The sequence below is a fragment of the Trachinotus anak genome, unplaced genomic scaffold, assembly GCF_046630095.1.
Source record: "Trachinotus anak isolate AG129_WGS33_773 ecotype Australia unplaced genomic scaffold, CSIRO_AGI_Tana_v1 ptg000019l, whole genome shotgun sequence".
In the NCBI taxonomy this organism is placed as follows: domain Eukaryota; kingdom Metazoa; phylum Chordata; class Actinopteri; order Carangiformes; family Carangidae; genus Trachinotus; species Trachinotus anak.
The window spans coordinates 26,612,624-26,631,248 of record NW_027273870.1 but is presented as its reverse complement, the minus strand read 5'-3'; the positions used below and the strand labels follow the sequence as shown (position 1 = coordinate 26,631,248).

The following is an 18,625-nucleotide window of genomic DNA, read 5'->3' as shown; positions in this document are numbered from 1 at the left end:
TTCAGCTTCATGTTGAGGGAAGGAAAGTAGCAGATTGCAAAAATCTTAGTCATCTAAATGAATGAATTGTCAGTGTACAGCTATTGTTGCCACCTGTCCCATATAATCGAATAATCAAAAATAAAATGCTGCGTCCCGAACTGAATCACTACGGGATGCAATTTGTCTCATGTATGTATATCCTCGAAGTGCTGTGAGGAATGTAATGTTAAGTAAATAAAATGATTTCTTCACATAGAAGGTGGCAACACTACTTACAACACTTCTCAAACTCACAGCTTTCACAAATCTTCCACTCAAAGTTGTGAATCATAAGTGGGCTGCTAATGCACTCCACAGAACATGATGAAAACAATCCCATTAAAGACACTAACTGCTGCATCTCTGCAGAGCTTAATGAATCTGCCCAGACACTGTAGGTCTGGTGGTACTGTATGTGCGGACAAGCAGAGAGACAGAGGCTAGAGGTGGAAATTATGGAGGACTTGCCGGTTCAAATCATTGTCACCACGTAGTTCTTCACAGTAAAGTGGTCCTGATTCAGTCAGTGACGATGATGATTCAGTACAGTCAGTCCAGCTCGATTGTGTTTTCAAAATTCATTCTGAACTCAAAATATCCATTCATGTCTAACCACAGTCTCTAGAAACAAATGCACAGAAGCGCAGATCTGTCGATTTGTGTGATGGATGTGTGTATGACTGACTGTGTGCACGTACAGTAATATAATATGTCTATATGTGCATGAGTCAGTGCATATGTCTCTGCCAGCAGAGATAGAGACCCCATCACTCTTCCATTGTCTCCCCGCCCTCGTTGGCTGCAGAAGGAAGACACCGACGTGCCAGACCCTGCACATGCTTGGCACCTCCACACAGCCTCATTTTTAAACACTGTCTCCCATTGTTTCCTCCCGCTCTGAAGCGCTGAACGTGGCGTCGGTGCTCGAGCTTGAAGTTAAGCCTGAGCCGGAGATAGGGGAGTGGGGAGGTGGGGACGGTATAATTGCATGTCGTGCTACCGGGCCTCCTCGTTTTGCTGCCCTCGATGGCCTCTTATTGTGCAGCACAGTGCAGACAGAGGGGAAACACACGTGTAGCCGTTCCGCTGATTAATTGGCTATCTGTGGCCCACCAGTTCACTCTCTGTGGCCTAATTACATTTTTTAATGGGAATCCGAATTAAACTGAGAGAGCTCTTATCTTGTTATTGCACTGTAAATTCTATCAAGTGGTCACACATGGTTTGTCAAGAACTAGTGTGTGTGTGTGTGTGTGTGTGTGTGTGTGTGTGTGTGTATTCAGTCCAATTCCACTATAACTAAAACTACTTTTGGTGTTTTTAAGAGGACATTACAGCAGCGTGCTCCACCCCTGACCCTGTTGCCTCTTCTCAATTTGCCACTTTGATGAATTTGAAAACAAAATTAAATTTCTGATTATATTCTTGTTACCAAAGTGTGTGCAGGGCCAGCACTTTTTTTCTGAAGGGGGTAATTTTGCCGTCATCACGTTATGTTGTAATCCACTGTTGGAGCTGCAAAGTCACAGATGGTTGGATCAGAGCTGCTTTTGAAAATGAGCATGTGGGTTGTGTTCTTTACTTTAAATTATACTTTGGAGGAAAATATTTTCAAGAGGCATTTAATACAATTAATTCTCATTTGGAAGATGTCTGCTGCAGCTCAGCCTGACTTCAGCCAATGAGGCAGAGTCAAGTCAGTGGAGAGTGATGACATTTATTTGTGTGTGTGTGTGTGTGTGTGTGTGTGTGTGTGTGTGTGTGTGTGTGTGTGTGTGTGTGTCAGATGACCTGTTACTGAAGCTGTGTGGCATTTAACATTTAATGTAACAGCTGATTGAACATTTCTTGTTAAAGTTCCCAATTAGGAGGCGCTGAAGCTCACTGCAGGTAAGCTCTCCTGAAGAGGCAGGTAACAAAGGCTTTAATGTGTCAGTGCTGTACACAATAAGTGAAAACACACACACAGAGACAGAGAGAGAGAGAGCGAGAGCGAGCTGGGTGAGGACCAGATGTGGACGAACAATGAAAACAAGATGAAGCTCTGCAGGCCTCACAGCTGGACAACATCTGACAACCTGCCACAGCTGGTGGTCGGTCCCTCTCTCTGTCAGGGTGGAGGTGGAGGGTCTGTTCTGATGGGGGATGGGTTCTATTTCCTGAATCAAATACAGGTCAAAGAAAGGATCAATAAATATATTAATTAGGTCTTTGTCTAATCTGACTAAGCTGCTAATATGAATAAAAGACATGAAAGCAACTCTCATAACAGATGAAATCTTTTTATTTTTATTCTGTAAGATTTCAGCCCCCTCCCATTTGGCGACAAACGGGTGCACACCACATAAACCTGCCAAAAACTGCCAAAGACAGTCTGCAGTGTTTCCCCTCTATGTATTTGTAGCTGCAAAATTATTACCACCGCTGCAATGTCATGAGGTTGCAACTACACGACACGAGAGAGGCATGACACACAGGGCTTTTAATTTGAAACTGGAGACAGCGCAGGTGAGAGGGACACAGAGAGAGAGAAAGACAAGGAAAAAGGAAAAGAGGAAGGTAGATTTTGCTAGCTAATAGATTTTTTTATTACTATTGATATTCACTCCAACCACCAGTCTACTACACATGTGCACCACCCAGGGACAACAAAATGAATTCACACCAGAACAAATCCCAGTGGGTGCATCAACAAGCTGGTGGACCAACAAAAACATCCACAAAGTTTTTACCAGCCCAGTCTGTGTCTTCAACCTCCCTGTGTGCTGCATGCCTGTTCCAGACTGGGCTCACTTCACCCAGAGGAAGAACTGACTCACTGATCTCTTCAATTAAGAATAAAACGACTGCATAAGAATTGTGATGGTTGCATAAAAACCTACTTAAATCAAATAACTTTTAAGATTATTTGCCCTTATGAGGTTTGTTTTCCAAAAACAAATGAAAAGAATCAAATCATCCATTACTGTGAGGTTGCAGATTTTCCTATACAAACCGGATTTTTCAGTGATTTCCTCGAAATCTGTCTCTTAAGACGGAATCAACACAATTTACGCTTTATTGTAGAAAACACTTAAACAGACCGTCCTGAAAGCAATGTGTTGGTATGGTGTTGGTTTTGATGTCTTTTGGAGTAAACTGTGTTGTCATGTCTCCTTTTTATTAATATCTTTTGTCCAGACGTTTCTGTTTAAGCACTGTTGATAAAAAGGGAAGCATTACCAACAGCTACACCCACTTTATACCTGTTTATTTATGCCTTCATCTAATGAAACCACTGATCCTTATTTCCCTTCATTTAGCATTGAACTGACAAACCCTTCTATCCATCCTCCCCCTGATATTCCTCTCTCAGGTGTCTGATCACTCTGCCTGCTGCTCTGCCTCTGATTCCCAGTCACATTCAATTGATCAGGATCTCATTACAGGCTGCTAAATTAGCTTGGACACCCATAGCCTGTGAGCCTGCGGTTTGTTTACGCCTTTGATTAGAGTATAGGTGTCCAACGAGATGCCCAGGTGTGTGTGAGTGTGAGGAGGAGTCTCAGGTGTGAGGTTTGTTTTCTGCTAATTTGGAGCTGGGCTAATTCTGAGCTGTGGCCTGGCACAGACTCAAGCAGTCCCTTTAAGTGAGTGAGTGTGTGTGTGTGTGTGTGTGTGTGTGTGTGTGTGTGTGTGTGTGTGTGTGTGTGTGTGTGTGTGTGTGTGTGTGTGTGTGTGTGTCTCTGCAGAAGCTTGTTCTCCATGCATAACAGGATTGGCTTTGCTGGCAGAATTTTTTTTAAGTGACTTTACTCAACCAGCTCTGAGCCTTTTCATGTCATACAACCAGGGAGATATTTGGCAGCTTCACCCGTGTGTGTTGGGTTTCCCTTGGTTGGTTGTACATGAACCACCTTCACCTGTTAACCACATGACATGCTGCGTTAGTATTGGCAGTACACTTTATTTCAAATTCACCAATCAAAGGAAGTCTCACATTGCCAGAACTATGGTTAGGCTACTATATTTTTACATTGTATAATGTGAGATTTCCATGTCTTTTTGATAAAGCAGGTCTAGGTTCTATATTAATACTGTGAAAGTTGAGCATGTGATATTTCAGGTTGTTTTTTTTTTAAGTCACTACCTTGGCTTCAGCTCCCACCATCAGAAAGGTTTTGACTAATATAAACTGTAAATGGTCTAAAATAGTTAATGCAACACTGTGTAGCAGAAAGACAGGGGGATGGTGCACTGCTGGAATAATGACTCCTATTTTCAAACTAACACCGTTTCTGTTGGCACACTGTTGAATTTGCATGTTAAAGTGGGACAATTTGCAATTCACATTTATGTTTTTGATCACATTTGGTCTGTTTACTTCCATGAAACACAATGAAACAATAGAATTCCATTAATCCAACATTAGCAGGAGGATACAACCACACTGATGCACTGCTCATTTTGAATTTTTTGTTGGTGAAACATTTCAATCTTGTGGAATAAGGTTGCTGCAACTGTCCAGTGAGTGAGTGACTAAGTCCTGTTGATTTTTAATAGAGCTTCTGATCCCCAGATGCCCCCAAAAACTCCACATGCACTTTGCGTAAAAGGTTTTTGTGTAACTGTGACTTTGCTTGAAAAAGGATTTTAAGGTGGACACTGTTTTATTTCCTAAACCTGAGGCCCTGAGTTGTAAAGGGTCAAAACATTGTGCTGTATATTCCCAAATAACCATGTTTAATCAAACTACTATTAATTAACGGCCACACAGCAAACCTGGGTGCAGGCAGGATTCAATATAGGTTTTTAAGCAATATGTAATTAAACTGCATTGAGTGGTCTGCTGTGTGTATTGTAGTTGATGGGTAATAGAAGGTGACAGGGAACCCACACAATACACAGAATGGAGGGAAGGGACCACAGCTCATTTTAGCCTCTGGGCTCCCTACTGTTTTAATTCAGGCATGCTTAGTAATGCAGATCGAAGACAGACACAATAAACTGCAGACGTGACTGCATCCTTTAATTTGTAGGTCCGGTTCATAATAATCTCCACACGTGTGTCTTGTTGGTGCCACATGTCAGCTCACGGATTTGTAAGAAAAGTTCCAGAGCTTTGTTCTCCAGCAGCAGGAAATGAGCAGAGTTAGAATTTATTTCTATGCTGGTTTGTGTGATAGCAAAGCTGCGTCAAATATACACATTTCACTAATGACATTTCTGTCAGAGCTGGCAGCTCCTCACTGTAATGGCCCGGGCCTGGGCGAGATCAGAGAGGAAAGTAAGAGATGAAAGGGAGCGAGTGGCATCAGAGGGAAGAGCGACAGAGCTTCATGTGGATTTAAGTGCGACTGAGGAGGGATGGATGGAAGGAAAAAACAGGAAAAGAGAAAAAAGAGAATACACACATAAGAGTACAGAGAGCAAGAGTTTGCATTAGCACAACCACTAACACTGTGTCAGCCACTGCCAGTTACAAGCTAACAACATAAAAGAGACCAACTACGCTAACTGTTCTGATACATCTGCTAGTCTCTTCACTGAGGCTCAAATATGTAGCTCAGTATCTCCGATGTTTCCTCCTGATCCACCTCTCTCACTTGTCAACCTAGCACAAGCAGTGGTGGTAGGTGGGACACGAGGCCGGAGAAGAACTTTTTAAAGAATTTTTTTATGTGGAAAAACCATGTTTAACAAATTATTACTCTTAGCAGAGTATTTTACAAATTTTAAACATGTCTGGAGAGGAACTTCAAGAATCTTCAAAACATATTTGAGCTTATTCAAATTTTACAAATTTTAAAATTTGAGTTCATGTGATTAGATTTTACACACAGATATTTTTATCTCTTTTATTAAGCTCTAAGCAGCACTTGTTTTTTTATTGCTGGTTTTTAATACAAGTCAACTTTATTTAGTCAATAATTAAACATTTGTCTGATTGGGCTTTACAAAATATGTACAAAGGCCTCCAATCTCAAGCAGGAGAAACACTTTGTAATTCAGTTTTAGATAAAGGTATTATCATTATTGTTGTTAGTATTAGTAGAAGTTAGCATTTTCATAGAGATGTCACAAAGAGTCTACAGCCATGTTAGCAGCACTGTGAGCCTGTACTTTTGTATAGGACTGATTGGAGCTAAATGCTAACATCAACTTGCTAACATATTTATATCTACCTAGATATTTTCCAAGTTCTGCATAGTTTAGTATGTTAGCATGCTAATATTTGAAGAATGGGAATGTCAGTGGAATTTCATTTGTCTTGCCAGAACTTGATCATAAACCAAGGCACTGGACAAATTAAAACTTTGACCTGATGGATCAAAGTTGTTGAAATTCACTATGTGGAGGACATGAACTTGCATACCACATTTCATGGCAACTCAACCAAAGGTTTACAATATTTCAGTCACTGCCATCCCTAGAGCTGTGGTGTGGGCATAGCTAAAATATTTAAACACAAGCAGTGCTTCCTTAGCACATTTTTAACCACATAACAAAACCATAGTGCTTTGGAGTTATGCGACAACATTTTAACAACAATGTGTAGAACATAAAGAATGAATTTTGTATCTGAAATTCACTTGTAACAACAACAACAACAACAACAACAACAACAACAACAACAACAACAGTTTAAAGTCTAATCCAGTTAGCATTATTGTGATGGCCACTCCCGCAGCCTCTGCTGTAGTTCATTTTGCTTGGTCTCAGCTTCTGTGTCTGAAATATTGTACTAAAAACAGTCTTTCCTTCATCTTACAGTGCCAGCATCAATCAACCAGGCCCAGTTTCCAAAGCAACCAGTTTTCAGGGTGGAAAAATAAATTAGATCTGACGCAGTAATAGCAGAGCTCAGATCTGTTGTTTGTGTACAATTATTTGTCAAGGAGATTATTTCCCAGGATCCCCTCAGACTGAGACAGCAGAGACCAGCTCCTGTTGTGTGTGGACACTGACACAGTTTGATGCCAGCTGAGCTGAAACTAACTAATGCTGGTGGTAAAATACCTGTCACAGGTAAGACACCTGTCTTTGGAGTTGTTACATTTGTATCCAGGAAAAGAGGAGTTTTGTCTCAAAGAATCAAAACCCTGTGTGATTTATTGCAGACAGTAATCATTCTAGATTCCTCAATAAAACACAATTTACAAGTGACACTTTCATGGGGATGTTAACTTAAACACTATCACTCATTTCAGCCTGGAAAGAAAACCAGCAAACTTTACAAGTAACAGCTGAGAGAAGAGGAGACACAGCAGCAAACAGAGGTTTCCTGGTAAATAAGTTCCTGCGCTTAATTGTGTAAGAAAAGGAGGGGGAGATGTTAAACTGGGTTAAGACGACATTTTGCTTCTGTAGTTAGTTTCTGTGGGTAAGAACCAGAAAGAGGAGTGGAAGGAAGGCTTTATGGATTCAGAACAGGTGTGACTCAATTAGCTGATTGGGCCACTCAGGTGTAGCTCATAACAAAGATAATGCATGATATAGACTAACACTGAAATGTGTGTTCTACGCACTCATGTTAATAGAGCCTCTTTATGGCAGATACATGAAATTCAGGCACAGGCAGTAATAAAACATGAACTGTCAGACATCAAACTGTAACACAGTTTCTCTTCTATCTCCTCCAGATGAGATCCACACATGAGCCACTTGGTTGTGCAATGTAACAAGAAGTGTCAGAAGCAATGTTTGTGCAGAAACTTCTCTGCTGTTAAAAAAAAGGTTTTTGTTTGCATGTTAGGGCAGACACAGTTACGATAGCCTCTGTATCACCTGCTGCAGGGCAAACTGTTCAATTACCTTTTGCATCTTTTCTTGTCTTTGTGCAGGAGGAGTCCCGATGACCTCCATCGCTTCCTCAGTCTTCTGGGTGCAACCTGATATTTAGGACTACAACTGTAATACTACAACACATCATTTGTCTCCAACAGAATGAAGGTTTTATATAAACACACCATGGCTTGCATGGAAAGCAAATGAAAGCAGGAAGAAAAGTGGACAAGCTGTTAAAAGGTATTTTAAAGGACCTCTGATTGGTTTGTGATCTTCTTCCTGAGGAGCTCTGATGGCTGCAGGATGCCAGTTAGCTGAGGCTGAAGCTCCATGCTGCTTTAAGGCAGACACACAACAGTTATATTTAATGTATGGCATTCAAGAGGGAAGTTACCTGAACTAATGCACGAACTAGAAAATAACACCTCGTGGTTGTTATGCCTCTGCCAGCCAATAAAGCTGACATCAACCTCTGGGGCTGAAAAATGAAGCCAACATGGAAGTATCAAAAACTGCAGTTCCTTGAAAGTCCACTTGAGGCCAGCTCCAAATGTGAGTCAATCCCCACAGACTCCCGTGTTACAATGCCCAACTTTACAGCAGAAATAAACAAGTTTACAGCCTGATACAAAAAATGGTTTTGTTCTGTTTAGCTAATTTCCTTTGAACTGTGGTGAATTTTTACATAACACACCTGTTTAAATTTCATTACAGCCTAAAGTTCTGCATAATTGAGGGCGCCCCCCACCTGTTTGTCCATTTTTGGACTGCCAAGACATTTGATGGTTGATGTTTACATCCATGTCTGTCCAGACTCATATAATAATATATGTGGTGAAGATATTCAACCTGGCAGCACAGAAGAGTTAACCTTTGACCTTTTGGATATAAAATGCCATCACTTCATTATTTTATCCTGTAAGACATTTTGTGTGAAGTGTTGTTGGAATTAATGTCTGAATTCTTGAATTATGGCCAAAAACAGGACACAGTGACCGTGAACCTTGACCTTTCACTACCAAAATTTAATCACTTCATCTTTGAGGCCATGTGAACATTTGGAGAGATTCCCTCAAAGCATTCCTGATAAATTGTGTTCACAAGAACATGATAGATGTATGAAGGGGCAGCCTGGAAACATAATGCTTCCAGCCACATCTGTCGCCGGTGCAGAGGCATAAAAATAGATGCAGTTGAAGCCTCAGGCAGAATTGTTCATTCAGCTTAATTTAATTTAGCAGGATATGTCTCTATAAATAATTTTAGATATTTTGCTCCTAGCCCTACCATCAGGGACACAGTTTGATAAAATAAATGAAGCTTTTTGTACAGCAAATACATTAAAAGTAAGTAAGACCAACTTTAAAATTCGACTCAACCTTGAAGAGCAAAAAACTGCAGTAACCCTTATTGTGAAAGAACAACTTCAGGAGTCAGAGGCTGTTGAAAATCTATCTCACTTTTATATGACACTTGAATGACATTAAGAAAACAGAAAGAAAAACCCACATGCATTTTGGAGAAGGAAAATCAAGTCTGGGGAGATGGAGGGAAAAAGAGAAAACACACACTCCAACACTCTGGAATACATGAATACATCATCATCCTTTCAGTGACCTTTGAATCTCGGTGACATTTTATTCTAATACATGAATTCATAAATATAATCTTCTCTCACCATATTGCCTATCTATATGAGTCTCATACATCTAACTGTACATCTACTGTAGCATATTGCATATCTCGAATGGGGGTGGTGGTGGTCGTCAATAGTCATTTAATACTCTGGCTTCCCTGTGGAAGAGAGATAATACAATTGAATGGGAATAAGAGGGGAATGAAGACAAAGCAGAGAAAGAGATAAACACTGAGGTTTCCTCTCTCTCATCTCAGACAGCTACAGAAACATCCCGCAGCGTTCTGACATCGACATCTTCGTATGAAATATGTGGCTGTTTGTGTATGTGAGGGCATGTGTGTGCATCAGTGTGTGTGTGTGTGTGTGTGTGTGAGTGCACATAGGTCCACCTGAGGTCCACCTGCTCTGGGTTTTAAAGATTGTGACACAACTATATTATATGATGGGTCATTACATTTTACATTTTGTTAAACAAGTGCTCAAAGTTACAAATTACACCAACTTGGACCACATTGCTTGCCATAGTATTGGGTATTTTCTAATATCTTGCTACACTCAAGCAGACCTGAGTCAAATAATCATTTTGGGTTTAATGCAGCAAAACAAAACCTGGAAATCCCACCTACGAGACCCTCACCCAGTGTCTCCCATCGGTACCTTGTTTAACATATAACATGTATTAACAGCTCTATATTATAAGTATAATATAAGTATATTGTGGCCCATAGAACAACAGCAAAGGCTGATAAAGACGGTTTGATGTCATCCAACTTGCTCCAAATCCCCAGACTCATTCCACAGAGCCGGTGAACAGGTGACAATTTGTACAAAATACAAGCTATTAAGTTCGTTGTTGAGTAGCTACAATTACTCAAACAACTAACTCTAGTTCTCTTTAGTTTCTGTTGCTCTTTCTGAGTTTGATTCAGTTTGACTGGTTTTCTAATGGCGACAGGTTGTGAGAGGGAAGAACCTTCAAGGAATTGACATAACCTCAGCAATTACTTTGATGATGTTTCCAAAAGTGTCCTGTAGCAGTGCTAGGGAGTTAGCATGCTGATAAAAGTTTTCAACAGTATCTTTGAGCCACTTAACATGAGTAACAAATCCTCCTTTACTTTATCAGCTGTAACTGGACATTAGCTCTAAGCCTTCATCTTCTCGTTGTTTTCATCAGCTGCCTGGTGCAGAGATGCTGCTCAGTGGGTGAAGCTGGAGAATTCAGGGAAAACCGGATGACTCCTACTGTTGTAAAGCTTTCCATGTACATATAATATTGAAATACTTTGTTTACCCCCTGTCTTGCACAGTATATTTTGACCTGCAGGAAACACTGCTACCCATGTATCATGTGAGGAAATTCAAATTCTTCTGTATTTAAATCTGGAGCAGAAATTGTACATGTAGTCTGGGAAATGACTTGTTCATTTCTGTCTTATGTCTGTATATATTATTAGCATCAGAAAAAACTCTTTGAAAGTAATGGATGTAGCTTAAAGACATGTTCAAACACTTTGTTACATAGCAAAAGATTATTTGCTAATAGTATTTGGCCCAGGTCTGCACTCAGTACATTTTAGCCCTTTCATGGGTTTGTAGAATTAATCCACTCTGGAAGTGGCCAACGCTTCTACTAACAACCCACATGTATTCTCAGCAGCAGTCACATATCCATTCTTCTATTCAAAGAGGCCCTTTATCAGTCGGACTGGCCTTGCTTGTCTTGGTCTCCTTCTCTCTCACAAACAGAGACAGACACGTCTACATTCACACAACTTCAACACATTGAAGTTGCAAAAGAACAGAAAATAGACGACCTTTCGATTTTCTGTTACCCACAGAATCTGCTAGAGAGGAAAAAAGGTTGGTTGATGCTACTGTTAGCGATGGATATGACAAAAAAAGAAACAAACAAAAAAAAAGAAAAAAAAAGACAACTGTACAAAGTTCAGTTCATCCTTAAAAGAAGCATTGGGGTTTGCCATCTGTCCAATACTGACAACACTGTTTTTGCACAAAGGCTGAGGGCACGTTGGGTCGAGCAAGCCCTGTCCCTTAGAGAAAATTGAATTTTTTTTATCACTTTCATGTGAATAACATCACCTCACTAATGTTCATCAATCACTGTGAGTCTCAGGCCCGTCTCTCTAATGGCCTCCCCCAGTATTCTGTGTTTGAGCATGGCTAAAATGTAAAGCCCAGGGCCGCCAGGCTGGTTACGTTAAAAGGCTAAGCCCCCTGTCATTACTGTTCAGACCTTTCAAACAGCAACCACATATCCTGTGGAAATGAGAGGATGCCAAAACTCAGAAGAATCTGTAATCTCTTGAGAAATGACTGATCCCAAGCAGCCAGATCCAGGGAGGAAATAGAGAAAAAAGACGATTCAAAGACGAGAGAGAATTTCAGAATTGGGTTCACAGGAGATGTAATAAAAGTCTCTGCCTGTTCTGCTGAAGGTCCAGAAATGCAAATGTATAAAGAGTTCCACTACAGAGAGGCAACAAGTGTTTCATCTATTTTTCCTGGAGGTTGTGTCTGTGGGTTGGCTGCTGCTTTTCATGCTGAAGCCTGTGATGTCACTGTCCTCCTCCTTACTACTCGCTCTTCCTTCCGTCCAGCGGTTGGACAAGTAACCGTGGGAATCTATGCCGTAGAAGTGGCGTCCGTCTTTGCTGCGGGTGGATAGATTGGTCTGGTCCAGCGAGCCTGTGCTATTACATTTCTTCACCAGCGGGGGTGCCAGAGAGCCCGGGGTGAGCAGCGACGTGAGCGAGAGGCTGTTCAGTGTTTCTGAGAAGTGTTCGCTGTTAAAGGTCTGACGGCAGCCATCTCCGCCTGTCCCCATGCCCACATCCTCATCAGAAGGGTCCATGGAGTCTTGTCGGGGACAGCCGGGGCTGGTGCTGCCACCGCCACAGCTACTCTGGCTCCTCTGGTGCCCCCTGGTGGCTTGGAGTGTGATAGTAGTGCTGCGTCTCTTAAGTAAAGGGTTGCCCTGGTCCCCTGTGGCTGGTACCTGGGGGTGTAAGTTGGGGTTAGGGAGGGGGCAGAGGAGAGGCACAGGCAGATCCAGGTCCCGAGGCGGGGAGACGCTGAAGCTGAGACCCTCCTCTACAGTGGTCTGCAGGCTGCACTCTGAACTGCCCGTGGCCAGGGAGGAGTCACTGTGGGACGGGTGCTGCACACAGAGGAGGGAGGTCATGAAAGAAAAAGAAAGGAAGCAAACAGGATATTGAAACTAAAATAAGGGTAAAATAGGGTTAATCTTAAGATAGTTTAGCAAAACTTTGTTTAAATTGATTGAAACAGATTTAAAGGTCCCATATTTTATACTTTCCCTGTGTTTTATTTGGAAGTTTTCATATCCTTAAGAAGATATATTTGTGGTTTTTAAGCACCCAAAACAATGTAGTTGTAGATCTCTTCTCTCAGACTTCTCTCTGGAGCTCTAGTAACAACAGGTTGGTAAGCCAATCAGAAGAGAGGCTCAGAGCCTCTTTCCTGATTGGCTGACTGTTTTCTGAATGATTGAATAAAAATATAGCAGATTTCAGGTAAACACTGAGAGAAACCAAATTCTGGAAGGTTGATGGTGGGTCCAGGTGGGCTTGGCTTGGGGCATGGCTGAGGGAAGTAACTGCTTTGTTGTGACATCCCAAAGTTACAGAAGTCCTGACGGCTTGTTTTAAGGCTCAGTTTCTGAATACAGGCATGGTGTACATTTCTCTGTGGACTGAGGCTTTGATACGTTCACAGTATTAATATAGACCCTGGATCTGCTTTATAATCAAAAGACATGGAAACATCTCATTTTATAGAATATGGGACCTTTAAAGTTAAAATGCTTGTGTGGGTGAACCATCAAAACTTGTTACAGTGGCATGACAGAAAGGCTCGCTTGTCTCAAAAAGGCTCAAATAGAGAATGTAGCTCCAAATTGCATTTTGCTTGCTCTCATGTTTCCTTGCCGCTTCAGCCTTTCTGTTGCTTTGCTTTTTTTCAGTTCAAATTATTTTCTGAATCTGTAGAGTATTAAAAACCCGACCCGATTGAGTCATTCCCTTGTTTTTTTGTTTGTTTTTTTGTTCTTTTTTCTTTCCAGGGACTGTGCTCAATTGTGTAGCCTGTCATTGCAGCCATTGTTAAAGTTTTTTTTTGAAGAACCACCACAACTGTTTAAAAGTTTAAATTGGAATTTAACAATGTGGAGCAGCAGGGCTGATCTTAATCTGGGCTTAGAGATAAAAGGAGGCTTTAAAATAAAAGTTGTGTAGTTTAAAACTGAGTTTCAAGTTTCAAGCAACAGAATTTGTTTAGTTTATCCTTGAACTTTATCCTGACTCATTATGTCATGCAGCATTTGTTTCATTGGAAATGTTACATGAGCAGGGGAGTGTTAATCATCATTCCTGATGCTGGCACTGGTACATGCAGTGCTCTCAGTGTACAAGACCACGGGGAGAGTAAGAGATTATGAAAAAGGAGGAATGGATGGAATGGGAGAAAAAGAACTAAACGATAAAGGACAGAGAAAAGAAGCGTAGAGGGAGAGGAAGGAGAGCACCAGAGGAAGACAAAAAGAGATAAACAGCACAGAAGAGAAGGGACATGAGAAGAGCGTGAGGAGAGTGAGCTTAGAACAACAGTGTGCGCAGCGTCGGTATCAGGCTCAGGGCTGGCCAGGCTAATTAGCTGAGTGCCGCAGAGCATTACTGTAGCAGCTGAGGATCACAGAGGCACTCAGGCACGAGAGCTAAACAAACCAAACAGGTAGAGGGGAAAGAAAGAGAAATCTGTCTCCATGGTTACGCAGGAACAAGAACTAAAATAACGGCCTTTTCATTATCGGCTGTTTCGTGCCAGAGCCAACAGAGGGGAGGTGTTAGACTCAATATAGATGAGTTCCTGGATATAATTATAACTAAATAGTTTCTCCGGAGTTTCACACTACAGCAGGATATCAATGGAAGTGGGAAGTTTCACATCTGTGTTTACAGTTTGGTAAATGAACAGGTTCTGATCAGCCACTGACGCCGGTCTTAAGTCTTTAGGTTCTGATTGATAAACAACACAATAAATTGCTGTTACACATCTCGTCATATAGCGCCACTTTAAAGGTCCCATGTTTTACACTTTTCCTGTGTTTTATTTCAAGTTTTGATTTAAATAAGAATATATTTATGGTTTTAAGAATCAAAAACTGGAGTGACAAAAATTCTCTCTGGAGCTCTAAAAACAACAGGTCAGTGAGCCAATCAGAAAATAAGCTGACTGTTTCCTGCAAGACTGGATGGTGGGTCTGGGTGGGGTGGGCTTGGGGCATGGCAGAGAGCACTGACTGCTTTTACCCTTTTAACAGCTTTTACACTGCCAACCATGTTTGTCTTTCTATTGGGACTGAGGATGCACAACTGCAAGAAGCAATGTCATCACACACAGTTCCAGAGCGCGCACGCATGCACGCACACACACACGCACACACACACACACACACACACACACACACACACACACACACACACACACACACACACACACACACACACACACACAGGGGAGACAGAGTGAGCTGTTAGCTCCTGTGCAGACTCTCATGCTTGGGTTGCAGCCCCTGTAAGTGTCGGAGCCTCCATGTGCGACACTTCGATTGGTGATTGTGTGTTTCTGAAACTACTTTGCAGCTCACTCCTGCAGGCCCGAACACAGTGTTGCCGCTGTGTTTCTGGTTTAACAGGACTGTGCTGGGCAGGTGTCAGGTCTGTTTACAGTGTTTTGTGTGCTCTGAAACACAGTAAAGGGGTGAACATTAGTGTGTTCACCTGGGCGTTGTTTTTACTGTAAATTGCCTCTGATTGGAGCCGGAGCCACTAAATACCTGTATCTACTGCAGAGTCATTTGAGCCGGGTGTGAATGCCAGTTGCACCCTTTTCTATTGCTGACAAAAGCCAGATGTCAGCAGGTCTTTGGAAAAGGGGCTTGTTGTGACATCACAAAGTTACCGATGTCCTGATGGCTCATTTTAATGGTTCATTTTCTGAATACAGGCTGTGTGCATTTGTCTGTGGACTGAGGCTTTAATACTTTCACAGTATTAATATAGAACCTAGACCTGCTTTATAATCAAAAAACATGGACCTTTATAACATATGGGACCTTTAAAGTGTTCATTTATAATCAAATGAAGTGGTGTCACCTTGTGCCCAAAGAGGGCTGAACCTCAGTTACTGTTGACAAATCATAATAAAATACTTTTAAATGAATATTTTGTGTCAGTAATTAGTGCCTTTGTTATTGTGTGTAGCTATAGATCAAAGCGTGCTGCAGTATCAAGCTTCCAGATCACAAGCTCCCTCTACATTACACTGCATTCAGCAAATCCCACCTGACTGCCTGTGTTTGATGCATGACAACTGTGGTTCACTGAGCGTCCTCTCAGGAATAATCTATTTACACTGTTCCATCATGTCTCTGATGTGTTACACTGAGATACTGGTGTCAGTTTTCCATTTGTCTATCCATCCATCCATCCATCCATCCAGGCATATACAAATCTATTCATCTGTCCATAATACCTGAGAGCTGAGGGGCCTGCTGTTGGCTCCGGGTGAGCGAAGGGAGGCCCAGGAGGCTGGGGAGGCCAACCTGGACGGCCCCCTGTCTCCTGGGCTAACACTGTTCCGGGGACTGCCTGGAGGAGCGGCGGCAGCTGGATGGAAGAAGTCTGCTGGTAGGTGGAAGACGGGCGAGGACCCACCACCACCACCACCACCTCCACTGCAGCTTCCTCCATCACCCTCTGAAAAGAGACGGTCCTAGTTATAGACAGTTTGTTTGTGTCTTTTTTCAACCCCCAATGCACACAGGTCTTCAGTGACATCCTGCTGTTCAACAGTCACCCTGAACTGACTTTGTCTCGTATCGCTCCATCTGTTCCAGTGATGACAGCCGTGTTACTGGGGTTGGTGGGTGGGTGGGTGGAGGTGGGGGGGTTTGTGTGAGCCATCAACATACCATAACATGTCATTCATCAGCATCTCCCTTTCTGCCTCATCTATCACTGCTCTAATTGCAGTGGAAGTCAATCAGCTGTGTGGAATATGAGACGCGTCCTTGTGTGCCTGCTTCAGAAGAAGCCTCCTCTTATTTAAACGATACTATCAATGTCGTGTCAAAGTCGTGGCTTAATAAAATTGCGGTGCTTAAATACCACTGAAGGTCACGGAGAACCCTGATAAGGATAATAAGGAGCGCTCATGAAAGGTAGCCCTGAGAGGGATTATTTTAATATGATTAGTCGATGCGAAAGATTCAATTGAACCATTTCGCTGGCGCTGGATGAAAAACGATCAACAAGATGTAGGTTTTAATGAAAGAACAACACTCAGATTACCATTTACAATTACATGCACATCGTCTATTGCCACCATGTGTACTCTGTTACCTGTGCAATGTGCCGGGCTTTGCTGCTCCAGCGAGGGAGGGTTCAACTGAGGATGGACGCCCACCTCAAACAGCTCCTGGACCCCCTCCTCGCTTCCGGAGCTGGAGGGACGGAGCCCTCTGTAACCCCCCTGGGTGGGCAACTCCTCCGAACTGCGGGAGTCACTGCTGCCCCTCTAAGAGCAAGATGGAAAAACAGAAGAAGACAAAAGAGTGAGTGGAAAGAGAGGGAGAGACAAAGAGATGGAGGCAGAATGAGCGTGATATCCAGGTGCACCAACGCTCACCGGAGCAAGAAAGATATCAAACTGAGGCCTTTCATTTCCCCTTGTCATAATGGAAATCTGAGTACAATTTGTTTCCAATTTCAAAAAGCTCCCTTTTCATGTCTCCTTCCTTTATCCATCTATACAAATCTGATTAAAATTGGACGTGGTGAAAAGAAAGTAACGGCAGGCTTCAAAGCTTCAAATTGCTCGGCTGCTGTTGTCGGTTGTAAACTGGATCAAATGAGCAGGCCTTCAATGACGCAGTGATGAAACGGGCCAGGTGGAATCGCTGTGAGCCGAGAGCAAAGTGTTCAGGGGAAGAAGGAGATGTGAAAGACGTGCTCACACACACACACACCCACACGCATGCGCACACGCACGCACGCACGCACGCACACACGCACAAAATTACATACACCACATGTGTGCATCCCAGCATGCTCCTATCACGAGCTCAGAGGGAGGCATCTGTTTTAATCAGGCAGTAAAGCGTGTAAATAGTAATTAATGATGATTAGCACAAAGATGGAAGAGGTGTGATGACATGAGCTGTGACTCCTCAAAACCCCAAAGACATGTACCTGTGTGTGTGTGTGTGTGTGTGTGATTATTACAGCTAATGTAACTGTTTAAAGCTGCTGAAATATTCACTGTTGGATATGATATTCAGCACGATCAGAAACATGCATACGAATATTTTGCTTCCCTGTACCTGCACTGTAATGATGGGAACACATATATACGTCACACAATATGGTAAAAAAAAAAAAAAAAGCATCAGTATACATTGTTGTTGCACACTTGGACAAAAACAAACTTCCAGGTGTGCATGAGTTAAAAATAATCCCTTTACTTCCTTTCTTCAGGCTCTCAACCTGAACTCACTGTGACCTCCCACGTCTCTCTCAGAGGACCCTCTAGGCTGCCCAAAGTACCTGCATGAATTTTACTCTCCACAACCATACATTATCCTACTGACAAATTACATGAACAATGAGGGTGCGAACAAGCAACATAATAATACAACAATGAAAAATAATAAGGGTAAGTACTCTTGCTGTTCTGTAATTAAACTTTGCTTCAAATTAATATTGAATTATTTCTAATCCCGAATTATGTGTCTGGTGTGTGTGTGTGTGTGTGTGTGTGTGTGTGTGTGTGTGTGTGTGTGTACCTGGCTGCCTCTGACCAGCAGCTGGTAGCTGCTGTGTTCGTCCAGGCTGAGGTCATCCGGCAGCGCCGGAGACGATGACTTGTCCGACAGCTGCTCTGACATCAGAGACGCCTGCTCCACCTCCGCCAATCGGATCTGTCCCACAAACACACAGCAACCAGTCACACTGCTTCTTCAGTATAATGTGTCAGCAGGATGTGATGTCACCACACCTCGCCACTGAATCAGAGTCAGAGGCAGAAACCTAATGTGGGTGTTACCAAGTGGGTGACAGTGGTGACATGTACAAGATGTATGAGAGTGGGTGTGAG

At 42.4% G+C, this 18,625-nt stretch overlaps 1 protein-coding gene across 2 annotated transcripts in view; it reads right to left on the bottom strand.

Annotated features, from left to right (window-relative positions):
- Window positions 1-9,235: 9,235 nt before the first annotated feature.
- The window catches only part of LOC139636023 (voltage-dependent T-type calcium channel subunit alpha-1I), a 142,838-nt gene continuing 133,448 nt past the window's right edge, over window positions 9,236-18,625 (bottom strand). For both annotated transcript variants that reach the window (XM_071503682.1, XM_071503681.1), the window contains 4 exons: window positions 18,315-18,449; window positions 16,873-17,047; window positions 16,004-16,227; window positions 9,236-12,608 (listed from right to left, as the gene is read on the bottom strand). In XM_071503682.1, coding sequence (XP_071359783.1) covers window positions 11,940-12,608; window positions 16,004-16,227; window positions 16,873-17,047; window positions 18,315-18,449 — 1,203 coding nt within the window. In that variant the 3' untranslated portion in view covers window positions 9,236-11,939. The remainder of the gene's footprint in view (window positions 12,609-16,003; window positions 16,228-16,872; window positions 17,048-18,314; window positions 18,450-18,625) is intronic.